The following is a 13731-nucleotide window of genomic DNA, read 5'->3' on the forward strand; positions in this document are numbered from 1 at the left end:
TTCAAAAGCTAATCTCATCTGGAAACACGCTCATAAGCATGCCCAGAAATAATGTTTGGCCAAATATTTGGAGACCCCATAATCCGGTCAAGTTAATACTTAAAATTAACCTTCACACTGATGTTAAATAAATTACTTAATTTTTCTGAGCCTCAAGTCATTTATCTGCAAAATGGGGGAGTAACTATCCATTTCAAGGGTTATTTTAAGGCTTAGATAAGATACACTTAAGACATCAACCCTATTTTGCTCATAATGACTATTCAATTAATGCCTGTTCCTTTTGCTCCCTCACCCTGTATTGCTAATAAAGAGATCCAGTTACGTCATACTATAAGTCTATTATGGGTTGAATTGTGTCTTCCCAGACCAAAAAAAAAAAAAAAAAAAATCATATGTTGAAGTCCTAACTCTCAATACCTCATAATGTAACTGTATTTTGAGATAGGTTGTTAGGTTTTCAAGTTAAAATGAGATCGTTGTTGGGGGGGGGGGGGCTAATCCATTATGATGGTATGCTTATAAAAAGGGAAACATTTTGACGCAGAGAGACACACACAGATACACACGGGGAGAATGCTGTGTGAAGATTAGAGCTGTGCTGCCATAAGCCAAGCAAATACCAGAAATTAGGAGAGGGGCCTAGAACAGATCCTTTCCTGGTATCTTCAGAACAAGCATAGCTTTGTACCTTGATCTTAGACTTCCAGCCTCCAGAACTGTGAGACAATACATTTTTGTTATTTAAGCCACTTGATTTGTGGTACTTTATGACAGCGGCCCTAGGAAACTAATGCCCCGTATTTCTTAGATTGACAATTACTTGTCATCTCATAGAAACAATTCTTCATTAGCCCTTATGAGGATATGTAAGGTCCTTCTTTTCCAATTTCAAGGAATGTAGGTCTAAAACCCCTTCTGGCCTAACTCTTAGTTAACATGCTTCTCAAGAGTAGAGAAGGTAAGGCATCTCCCTATTATATGTGATCTTTTTTTAAAGATTTTATTTATTTATTTGAAAAAGAGCGTGAGAAAGAGAGAAAGAGGTCGTGAGCAGGGGGGAGGGGTAGAGGGAGAAGCAAACTCCCTGCTGAGCAGGGAGCCTGATCTGGGACTCAATCCCAGGACCCTGGGATCATGACCTGAGCCAAAGGCAGTCGCTTCACCGAGTGAGCCACCCAGGTGCCCTATAAATGATTCTAATTCTAGTTTTTTAATATCTCACTAAGCCTAGGCTATTCATACAGGCCATGGGTTGATGGAAAGGTAGGTGGATGGAAGGATGGCTGGCTGGATGGTTGGATAGATGGAGAGAGAGAGGTGATAGATAGATGATAGATAGATGATAGATAGATAGATAGATAGATAGATAGATAGATAGATAGATGATAGGATATAGAGAAAGGAAGAACTATCTGTATTTGTCTCTGTATTATGCCTATATCTGTATCTCTATTATCTATATCTATGCTGCTTTTTAAGAAACATAATAATGGCATAAGCTCCCCCCCCCATTTTATCAAAAACTTGCTACGAACATGTCGTACTCTCTCATACGCTTGTATTTACTATGATCTGCCAGCCATAATGTATTGTTAGGCAACTGGTGCTCCTTCCTCTTTTTGCCCATATTTTCTCAAATAAAACTTTGTCCATATTTCAGAATATTTTCTTAAATAATGTACCAGAAAGACAATTACTAGACCAAGGCTATAAACATTTTTTATATTCTGGATACTTATTGCCAAATTGCTTTGCAGAAAAGTTGGTGTTCTTTCCTCGCGGGTTTAATCCCAAGACAATTCTTTGTAACAAGAGAAGGAAACAAGGTCACGAAGAGCAGTTCAACCGCTAGCATTCAGCTGCCACAAACAGTTAATGACTATTTCCTTACAAAAAAAGCTCAAAGCCCTGCATGGTGTATCCGTCACAGGCAGGTAATTCTAGCAATCTCTGGCTCCATCTTTCTGGAACCCAGCATATAAATGCGAAGTGGGATATTAAGTTGTCAGCTCGTGTACTGAGCGGAAGTCATCTCTAGCCTCTCCATTCTCTGGATTATTTCTTCTCGAGTGTTTAGTTCAGAGATAACTTTCAGTAAACTGTTGTCACTTGAAAATAAACAGTCTGGACAATGTATGCTTCATTTGGAATACTGAGAAAATAAACAACCCAGGATATGCTTCCTTCTTGTCTTTGTAGCCCTTTCTGGAATGTGTACTCCAGATATTTTACTTTCTTCCCTAAAGCAGAAGCTTTTATTTAAAATAAAGCTATTTCTTTGGCACTTCTGGGCAATCCTTTGTTGAAGGACCGCAGCAATGGGCAGCTTTGGAGCCCTGCTTCGAAGAAACCAGTCTGTCCTTCTGGTGCTCTTTCTTTTGCAAATTCAGAGTCTGGGTCTGGACATGGATAGTCGTCCTACCACGGAAGTCTGTGCCACACACACAATTGCACCAGGACCCAAAGGTGAGGAAAGAAAAACAAAATGTTCATATATAATAAGTGAACTCTCTTCCCTCCTCCCTCAACCCTCCTGTAACTCTCAAGGACTTTCTCTTCTCCCTAGCATACTCCTTCTTTTCCTTCTATTTCGGAAAACCAATGGCCTGTTATTTATGTAAAAATCTTCCTTGATGTTAGGTAAGAGAATGTTGGGAGGGGGCAGACCTCACCCAGGGCACGGGAAAATTCCCTCCTCCATGCTGTTCCAGGGGGAAAGTACGCAAGCCAAGACGTTAGTCTTTCAGTAATGCTTTCCTTAAGACCCTCTATTCTTTGGCTGTTTTTATTCCAATGCCTTTCTCAGCACTGATTTTGGTAAAGTTACCAGGCAAAACCTAAGTAAGGAGAAAATGAAATCTTTCATATCTTTCATCAATTAGTGGGCTTCCTATGAAGAGGAAAATTTTTGTCAAGGATTGCAGGTAGTGTATAAATGAAATTTCTTTATTGAAAGTGGAGTCTTTGGGGCCAAGTGCCTTCAGCTGAAGGATGATGGACTATTGCAGAATTTTTTCAAGTAGAGCCAAGGTCTAAATGTGCTTCAAGCAACTGGTTGATAAAAAATGCTGCTGTTTTCCTGGTTTCAGTTCTGACCCTTTTGTTCTGAAAGTGGTCACTGCAGTGCAAATTGATGCTCCCTTATTAGTAATTCATGCTATGTTTCTCCAGGCTATAGGGTGGAAGAATTGCAGCTGCTTAAAATTTTAAGTAGAAAAAAAGGGTCTTTTAGAAAAAGCAGAAATACATCGCCCTATGCTTGTCAGTTATTTAAATGTGTATTGCTTAAAGTGCATTTTTCTTAATCAGTGAATTAATTTCCTCCTAAGATTGCAATCCAAGCTTTAACCTTTGATACCATAAAATAAACGCAGGGAGGAACAATGAGACCTTGGGGCTTCCAAATAATTTCTTGGGTGAATAAATGAATAATGTGAGGGCAAATGTTCAGAAAAGAAAGTTTTGATTAGAAATAAAAGTATTGACTTAAAACTATTACTGGACTTTGCAATATTGTACAGGGAACTTCGTGTTATTCCCGGGGTATCAAGGAAAATGCTGAAAATTAAAGTTTTCCTTGTCCCTGCAAATGGGAGAGTCCATTAACAATTTTCCTTGCAGAGAAACTACAACTTTCAAGCTAGAAGACGAATGGACAAAGTGTTGCCAAAATTACATCCCAAATATCATGCATTCCAATACAACAATTCTGTTTATTCCAATTCAGCCAACTAATATATTAAATACCTATTAAGCACCAAGCATTATTTTGGGCACAAGAGATGCATTAAATCACATATGCTAATGTCATGAGCAATAGCGAGAGAAAACATTTAGGAGGGAGGAGCAGGCAATTAATTTTTTTTGTGTACCAGCAGTCTGTCCACCATGGTCTTCCAGCCTTCATTTCTTAATGCAAAACTCCCCCCTTCCCACTGCAAACCTTACTAAGATCTCAAACAATGTAGATCTTTCACTCTTTTCCTGAGCCCCTGTCCTCTAGAAGCTGGGGGTTCCAGAACGCAGTCTGCTAGGAGCCTGGCATGATTTCTTCCCCTAGAGTCTGAGGACTTTGCATCAAAATGAATTCTAAGTTCCCTTCTTATTAGAGATGCCACAATTCTGGAACGGAATGTCCTGAAAACCTCCTGCATCTCAGGCCCATGTCAGGTGCTAAAGGTTTCAAATTAAAGCCCTTGTCCTAGAATACGTCTGCATTTCCACCTGAGTACTAGATTGCAAACTCTTAGACTCAGGGCTCAGTTAACTCGGTTTTCTCTTTGCAAATTGCCTGTATGCGTGCTTAGAGGCGCATGCGTATGCTCACGACCACCCTGGGCACCGTGCTCGATGCTGTGCTTACAAATGAAAAACAAGGCTTAGTCTTGTCTGCTCTGAAGATATAAACTGCCATCTACCTTACCTCATTTCTTCATGAACATGGTAATAGCTCCTCCCTACCCCCCCCAACAAGGCAGATTTGCATATTTATTTCTATAAAAAAATACTAATAATAAAGAAAAGCTTGATGGCTTAAGAAACATTTTAAACGACGAAATTATCTTCTGTTCAACGTATTTTTCCTAAGAGCAGGCTGGTGTATAATCATCTCAATACCGTAGTTACCAGCACTGTGCTCAGAAACTTCTAGATACTCTGAGAAACAATAAAAGGAGTTTTCCCTAAATTCATTTGGGAGACTGGGAACTAAATAAACTATCTAGAGTTGCAGGTGGAAAACAAGTAATGTTAACCTGTCATATAATATGTTGTCCAAGACAGACTCACCGATTTTTTTACTGCATTATTTCCCAAGCATGACTTGGTAGGAAGAAAGATATTGAATTAATTCTGTTTGATCTTCAGTATGCTATTACATCTATTTATGCTTCGGTTCCTTTATTTGTAAAGTGAGCTTCATTAGAGAACTGTTTTAAGAATAATATAAGCTAACAAATGTAAACTTTAAGCCGTGTAGACATCATAAATAGATAATTAAATTCTATTTATCTTTCCTTCCTCTCCCTATTTATCTAAGTCAGCTGAGTAACAATTTTGGGAATAAGCAGTGCTCCAATTATCAAAACTTCTTTGTTGAAAGCCATCTTTATTTTTCTCTCTATGCCTAAAATTTATTATTTTATGTTTGGTAGAAACTGTTTTTTCCCACCTGCATCGTTTCTTGAAACAATTGGTGTAAAATTCTGACCCCTAGTGGTTTTCCTTGAAAACAGCAGTGGCAAGAAATTTTAACAAGAAATGTTAAAAAGAAATGTTAAGAGCAATAAGAAATATTTGAGTGATGATTCACAATTTCCAAAGTATTTGCAAGTAGATTATCTTGTTTAATTTTCACAATTGCCCTATGTGGTAGCAATTACTTTAAACTTAAAAGGTAAGGAAACAATCTCAACAAGGCCAAGGGGAGCTCTCAAGGTCTCTCACATACTTACAGAACAGATATGCACCTTGAACTTTATCCCTGGCTTTCTGGCTGCGGGTCCAGTGCCATTCCATGACATCCACCGGTTTCTCTTAGAATCAGGTTTGAAAATATAGTCCACTGACCCCTATGTGATGAGAAATGCATGCCACAATGTCTAAGAATGTAGCATTCATGCAACCTCACAGCTCAACATTGTACTGGATACTAAAATATGCTGAAAGTAATGATATGCCTCCTCTTTGATAATCAACTCCGTTACTTCATTAGTTTGTTTGGAAATTAAAGCTATTTTGCCTTATTGCTTATGTTGGCTTCCATTAGCTTTTGTGTTTAGGAGCTTTTTATTTTTTTGCAATGACTTCTGTGTGTGTGGCCTAAAAGTTCCTTTGCAATCCATCTGGCTTCTCCCTACTGCTCCCACATCAATCTGCTTTTCCACTTGTAGTCTGATTCAGGATCCTTGCTTTGTCTGTCAATCCTGGCCCAGGATCTCTGTACTTGATGCTCCTTCTGTCTGGCCTAAACTTACCCCAGCCCAGATCTTCCCAAAGGTCGTTCCTTCTCTTCATTTAGGTTTTAGCTCAAATGCCATTTGCACAGTAGGTCCTACCAGATACCCCCTCACTCTCTGGATCCTAGCAATTGGCACAACTCGAGTTATTTCCAGGAATCTTCTCAGCCTCTAGTGCAAAGAAGTCTTCTTGTGACTTTCCCAAACAGATGGCCACATGAGCCCAGGAATGTCTGGATCATTTTCACAGCCAAATTGGAAGTCTCACTACCTGTAATGTAACTGTCAGAGGTAAATTGGTCTAATCCCAGTTATTTTTGCATTTGTTAAAGCTGAAGCAACTTGTTCTAGGTCACGCAGTGATTCACTGGCGGCAGGACTAGAACTGGAACTCCTTTTCCAATGGCCAGGCCAGTCATTGTTCCATTCTGCCATGTTATATCATCATCCTCATGTTTCATCATTCTCATTAAGCATGAAATGATCCTTCCTTTAGTTTTCTAAATTAACGTTAGAAAAGGAGATCTGTGAGGTCAATGCATAAACGTCGTACGGAATTGTTTTAGCTCGGTCACCTTGATATAAATTAAGTTGCTAATTTCTTTTTGGCGGCTTTATCAGAGAGGTTAAGCAAATAGGTATTTTCCCAAAACCTTTATATTAACTGTATTAATTCACTATATTCTTTCATTGAGAGTTTTAATATGTATTTTATGCATAAAGATGGACCAAAATTTTAAGTGGCTTGGCCAGGGTATTCCGAACCATTTTTTCCTCTCCTTTTCTCTTTGGGTAGATGCCAAGAAAGCATCTGAAGGTTAGACCAGAAAGGGAAGAGTAAAACTCCTGTCAATCAAGGTGTGGGCAAAGATGAGTCAGGAGGTATTGAATGATAATGATAAAAAGAATTAGCGTGTTTCATTGTAATAAGGATGTATCCTTTCCCCAGGCCATCCCTTTCCTCCGCTCCCTTGCCCAATAACTTGGCTATCCATCCATCACTGCTAGGGTAGGTGCTAGTAGTCGTAGGTACTTGGATGTTGGCGAAGATCATGGACTTTGAACTTGAGCTCTGCCACTTACCTGTCTGAGACCTTAAGCCTCAGTGTCTTCATTTTTTGAATGGAGAGAATGTCATTATCCATCTCAAATGCTGAATTTGAAAATTAAAACATGTGTGGCATATACCTTAGCCATCCTTATTTCCCCTGAACTTCCACTGTCCATTACCATAAGCTCCTTCTCTCCCCACATCCCTACTGAAAGGCTCACAGACCGTGAAGTCGGCTCCTCAAATAGAAATCCACCAGGGAAATGACACCACCTTCGGCTCCTGGCTGCCATTTCCTGCCGACTGTGGTCCCACTGCAGTCAACTCTTGTCAGTAGTTCACAAACTTGAGATCACCCTTTCTCTTCACTCACGTTGCCTTCTTCCCCTTGTTCTCCAACTGAGTCTGGGGTTCTTGATCAATTAAATAGGAATAAAAATAGTGTAAATACCCCTAGGGCTGTAATGGGATTGAATGAGTTAAAACCCACAAAACCAAACCTCAGTTGTCTTTTCAGTAAGAAAAGATGGGATGGTAAGTGTGAGTACTTCATAGGGTCGTGGTGAGGAGAAATGAGTTAAGCCACACACAGCACTTAGTACTGTCATATGGCCAAGGACGTTTTAAATATTCAAAAACCATGGATTCGCAAAACTCAAGAGAAAATGAGAATGCTTTTTCCTGCTTTTTGGTCTTTTTTTTCTTCCTTTAAGGAATATTTTCCTCTTATTTCAGGTCTCTTGTGGCCACTTGAGAATACTTGTATCTGTTAAACAGATTATATGAGTATGAGTATGCGTCCTTAAAATTTACAAAGGGTTTATCAATTATTTTTCTCTAGCTCCACTGACATACTATAGGAATCATTATCCTTATTTCAAGAGAGGGATGAATAAAAAAATAAAGTGAAGGAACTAAAGCACATTGCTTCTGAGGGTCATTCATCTGACATCAGCCAGGGATGAGTGTATGTGCAAGACATTACAGTACGGAGCACGGTCAAAAACAGTTTGCACGATGTGGTTCTTCTCGCTTGAGATGAGCAAAAATCTAGAAAAGGCTTATGACATTCAGAGCCCAAGTACTGCGCCCCCTCAGGCTACATGCTGAGTGACCAAAGAGGCCCTTATGGCAGGTAATGTGATGCCACGAGTGTGACAATATGCTGCAGACCAAAGTGAAAGTCCCCAAAGAGACAGAGGGACTTGGATAGATTACAAAAGAAGGTCTCTAGAATAGATTTATCCCAGCACTTGAAGAGCAAGTCTAGACCATGCACCAGTGATCCTGGGGCCAAGCCACTACTGGCCCATAGACACAAACCCAATACACTGACATAATGCTCACATGGAGTGTCCAAAGGTAAGGGATATGACCTTCTTTCCTAGCTTAGAGGACCCCGAAGGGACGCAGTATCATGTTGGGTTTATTCTAAGGTGACCTAACCATGCTAACGTGGAACTTTCTCCTCCTCTCTCTTCCTCTTTTTCTTAACATTTTAGCTCTGCACGGATGAGAATATGCAAAATTAAAATGCTCAGCATTCACTGATGCCAGGGTTTTCCTGCACCTGCCTGCAAGGCTTCACCATTAAGAATTGCATCTCCCCAAATGCATCATTTTACAGCCTGCTTTCCTGTATTCCTTCCTATCTTACTTTTTGGAATTAGAAAAACGAATGGGTGTGGGAGGTTAGGGCACAGTACTCTGCCATGCCAAAATGCATCACTAATGCAACAAAGTTATTGATTTTATTTTCAGGTCTGTGGAGACCTATTCTTGGAACAGGGGTGTCCAATGGAGGAGAAACTAAGTGTTATTCTACCTCCTTTTAGGTAAATAAATCAATCTTTTAATAAGGTGGAGCACAGAATGTTTTCCCTATTCTAGCTCCAATGGCTTCATTGTAAATGGAAACTTACCACACTTTTTAAACCTAATTTTCATTATACCTTGGGTTTTCTTTCTTCTTCTTTTTCTCTTTTTTTGGTTTTCACAGCTATTCTGTAGAAGTTTTAAGATTGTATCAGGTCTGACTAGCCAAATGATAGTTTAAACCAGAAGAGCCAATGGAAATCTGAGTAGTAGAATGAAGCAACTTAGATTTTTTTTTTTTTCAGGTAGACAAATCTCTTGGCAGGGCTGAAGATAGCCTGAAGGACTGAAAGGATGTGAGAAGCTCTTGGTGGGACATGAACTAAAACCAAGAGATGAATTAGGGCTGTTGGGATAGGGAGAAAGAGGGGAGATTAGAGAGAGATTTCAGAAGCAAAACTGGCAGATGATAATGAGTTCTAAACAGTTTGAGCTGCCTCTGGACATCCATATGGAAAAGTCCAGTAAGCAGTTGAAAATAGATATCGTAAATAGTTTTTAGGCATTTCTTCTCTACAAAAACAAATCACACTATTTGTCTTGACTCATAGTTTTTGTAACTTGTCTCATTTAGTGGAATCATCAGGGAAGACACTGCTATTCTCACAGATGGGTGGGATGTCCATGGGTTGGGATGTTGGGATATAATCGCATAGCTATTACTTACAATGCTATTCTTTTTCTTTATATTAGCTTCTCCCCCACTTTGTAGTGAAAGGAATTTTAGACAGAATATTGTATGTTACATCTACAGAGTGCTGTAAATGTTTCAATGCCAGAGGCATGAACTCTGGAAGCAAAAATACACATCAACCAGGGAGTTGCAAATCTGCACAGCCAAGGTATGGGCTAAAGAGGCATTGCCTGCCCTTGGCCTCTTCTTTGTATCCCTCTAATTTCTAGTGGCTAGAAATTCTGGGTGGGCTATTGGATGATACTGTCATATCATAAATTTCCTGAGCGCTCACTGCATTCCAGGCACCGTTTGACCCTTCATATGCAAGATCACATTTACTCCTCTCAAAAACCCCGTGAGGGAGATATTTCACTATTCTGGTTTACTAATAAGGAGACTTAGACTTATAGAATTTAAGTGGGTTGCCAGTGAGCCAATGATGGAACCAGGACTTGAACTAAGCCCTCAGATCCCGGGTCTTCCACTCTCATCTACTGCATTGTGTTGCAGAAGCACGTCCCTTAGTCCTGGGTGGATGGGGTTCCTCCTTGCATTTGTTTCTACTGACGGCTCTGAATGCATTTTAATAATGAATGATATGGGCAGGAGGAAGAAAACCTGCCCAACAAACCTTAATATTGTATTTTTCATTAAGTACAATGTTAGTTGTTTTCTTTTTTTCTCCCTGTTACTCACACAGGCAATGACTACAAAAGACTTGCAGGTTCCAAGTAATAATTCTTCTTAAGCCAAATAAACCTGAAAACAAAGAGGAGGTGCTTTATAATGCAAGTAGGAAACATTGCAGGATCCTTGAAATCCTCACTTTTCTTTGCTAGGTTATACAAGAACTAGCTGAAGTGGGAATAAATTTCATGGGTCTCTGACATTGATGGGGCACAAGAGAAGGACTGGTTGACATCATAGTCATGCATATCAACAACTGGGTTGGATCATAAGAAGCACCTAGTAAACATATTTGTTGTCAATATTGTCATCGATATCGTTAATAGATAAATTAATCACAATATATGCACTTACATATTTCCTCACATTGTTTAGCGTATTAATATAGAAAAAGCATTTCCATTCTATTTCCTTATTTGATACATTATCGTATCATCTGAGGAGAGGACATATAGATGAATAAAAGCCAAATCTTCTTCCCAGGGAAAAGAAAAAAGATCATTGATCTTTTAAAAAGCTCACCTTGTTAGATGCCATCAACACACATGACAATTTCTCTTTCATAATACTCATGACATTTATAAGACCTTGTTTGGTGTCTCCTTCCCACCAAACTTTTAGGCTTAGATCATGTCTGGTCTGAGACCGCGCTGTATGCCTGGTACTCAACGCAAGACTTAGTAGCTAGTGGAGACTCAACAAATATTTGTTCAAGGAATGAATGAGCGAGTGAGCAAATTGTGAAGTTTTGAGCAGCTCTTGAGAACAAAGTGTAAAATATCTGCCCTCAAAACAAGGAACTTACACTCTAAGTAGTTGACATTAATACAAAAAGTTAAACAACAGTGCGTTTTAAAATAATACTCTAAGGCAGCAATTAGAGTAGTAACAAGGAACCAGATGGTGAATTACCAAGGAAATAATTCTATCAATAAATTCAGAGAATTTCGAATTTGAGACAAGACTAATGGGTAAAATTTACAAAAGGATAGAAAGTCTGCAGTTTCTTTACATTTTTTATGATTTATTTTTCAAATTGCAAGGGTATTTCATGCTTTTTGAAACATGTAGCATGTGTACTACGCTAAGCGAAGTAAGTCATTCAGAGAAAGACAAATGCCTTATGATTTTACTCATATGTGGGATTTAAGAACCAAAACAGATGAACATAGGGGAAGGGAAAGAAAAAATAAAATAAGATTAAAATTAAGAGGGAGGTAAACCATAAGAGACGCTGAACTCTAAGAAACAAACTGAGGGTTGCTGGAGGGGAGGTGGGTGGAGGGAAGGGTAACTGGGTGATGGGCATTAAGGAGGGCACTTGATGTAATGAGCACTGGGTGTTGCATGCAACTGATGAATCACTAAATTCTACCCCTGAAACTAATAATACAGTATACGTTAACTAAATTGAATTTAAATAAACAATATAATTTAAAAAACCATACAGCATGTGTAAATACGTGCAGAATAAAGATGTGTAAAGAAAAAGCTAATGCTCTCACTTTTCACTGTTACTCTTCCCTTTCCCAGGATTAATGATGTAACCATCATTAATAGCTTGGTATTAACATGTTTCTCTATATTCTTTCTGCTTATTTATTCTTTCTTCTAAATAGGATCATATGCATGACTCTCCAAGAGACATTCTTTATATAATATAACATGGAGATCATACTTTCTTCAGAGGTCTTTCTTGAACTCATTATTTTTAGCAACTGCGTGATATTTCTCCCGGTATTTTCATCAGTTTCATGATGATACACTTTCAGATTGTTTATGGTTTTTGTTTTTGCCACTACAAACATTCTCATATATATAAATACACACACATGTATATACATTAGTTCTTACAGTTATTCTCATAAAATGGGTTCCCTAAGGTAAAATGGAATGTGTGGATTCTTCATGTTAATCCTTACTGACAGACTACCTTCCAGAAATGCTGTAGCAATTCATGTTGCCAAAAGAAATGACCGAGTGCTTTCTGCATCCATGGTATCTTTGAGTGCTGTTAGTCTTTTTAGATTATTACTAAATCTGATGGCAACATATGATAATAGACATTTCCATACATACCTTTCTGACTAATAGTGAGTATGGACATTGTTCATCTATCATTAATATTTATATTTTTAGATCATCTTTTTATTTCACTTACTGTCTTTTTGCAAAAGCTTTCCACATGTTAAGAACATTCATCATCTTGTATGTCTTAGTGCTTGATTTTTTTCCTTGTCTATTATATATTTGTTTGTAAACTCAATATAGTTATGTGACTTCTTTTATCATACAAGAACTTCTAAATTCTGATATGGTCATATATATCTTTCTTCTCTTTTATGACTTCTACTTTTTTCTTTTGGAGAGATCAACTTTAAACAGAGAGAAAAGCCTTTCGATGGGGGCATGAATTGAAAGACCTTTTAATGAAAAATGAATAAACAAGTTGAACAGGCATAGAAGGTTGTGCAAGTCAATGTCAGAAAATAACACCAGAAGGTTCCGTTGATGCCAGTTTGTGAAAATCCAAATACTAGACTAACTAGTTTGGGTTTGGCCTATAAACACAGAGAAACTGCTGAAACGTTTTGAATGGGGCAGTTTTGTAATGAAAATGTGATTTTATAAAGATCCGTCTACAAGATGGCTTGAAAAAGTGAAGCTCAGGTCTAAAGAAACCAATATTTCAACAATTATTCATTGAACAGACACTATTCCAGGCACTTGGAGTCACCAGTGAATAAAACACCATGAAGACCAGTTAGGGACCACCTGCAGGGAATGGGGGTTAGAGTATGAGGACAGGGAGAGGTAGACAATGGCAGCAGGGGTGGGAGGAAAAGAAAGGACGCAGGTGAGGAAAAGTAAGAATCAAAGTGGGAGTTTGGAAGGAGGAACAGTCAAAACCAATTCGGGGACTGAGCCTGGGAGATAAGAGCACGGTGGGGACATTGGGAAACAAGGGCAAATAAGAGAAGAAAACAAAAGTATGGGGTGGAGGGAAGAGTACAGCCCGGCCGGCTGCCCTCCTAGGTTACGAGCCATCACACAGACCTCTTGGCCAGCTGGCTCAAGTCCATTCATTAATCAGCCATTTGTGGGAATAACATATTAATCAATGACTCATTTATTTGACTGTATTGTCATCAAGCTCACATTTATCGATCTTTAAGGGTGTTATTCCATTCCTTTTGAACCTTCATCCAGGAAGCACCTGTCGCATCTGAGTGGCTGTGCAAGTGCTAGGGATTCAAAGGCAATAATAGGGCATCCTCCCTGACCTGTCCCATCGTCTGACACGGCGTGGTGGGTGCTATGAAGTACGAGGGCTGTTCCCTTCAGGGAATGAGACTACTCCTGACGGTTGAGGAGGGAGATGGCAGCAGGAAAGCGCACTGAGCGGACTCTCGGGAAGAGGAGGTAACACGTGTGCCAAACCTGGAGGATGCAAGGTTTGGATGGAAGATAAAAATCCACAC

General features: G+C 39.1%; 1 protein-coding gene across 1 annotated transcript in view; it reads left to right on the plus strand.

Moving 5' to 3' along the window:
* Positions 1-2321: 2321 nt before the first annotated feature.
* The window catches only part of COLEC10 (collectin subfamily member 10), a 33978-nt gene continuing 22568 nt past the window's right edge, over positions 2322-13731 (plus strand). Inside the window, exon 1 of the mRNA XM_008689285.1 lies at positions 2322-2469. Within this exon, the coding sequence (XP_008687507.1) occupies positions 2322-2469 (148 nt within the window). The remainder of the gene's footprint in view (positions 2470-13731) is intronic.

This window comes from Ursus maritimus, unplaced genomic scaffold (genome assembly GCF_017311325.1).
Source record: "Ursus maritimus isolate PB19 unplaced genomic scaffold, ASM1731132v1 scaffold_9, whole genome shotgun sequence".
NCBI classification, from domain to species: domain Eukaryota; kingdom Metazoa; phylum Chordata; class Mammalia; order Carnivora; family Ursidae; genus Ursus; species Ursus maritimus.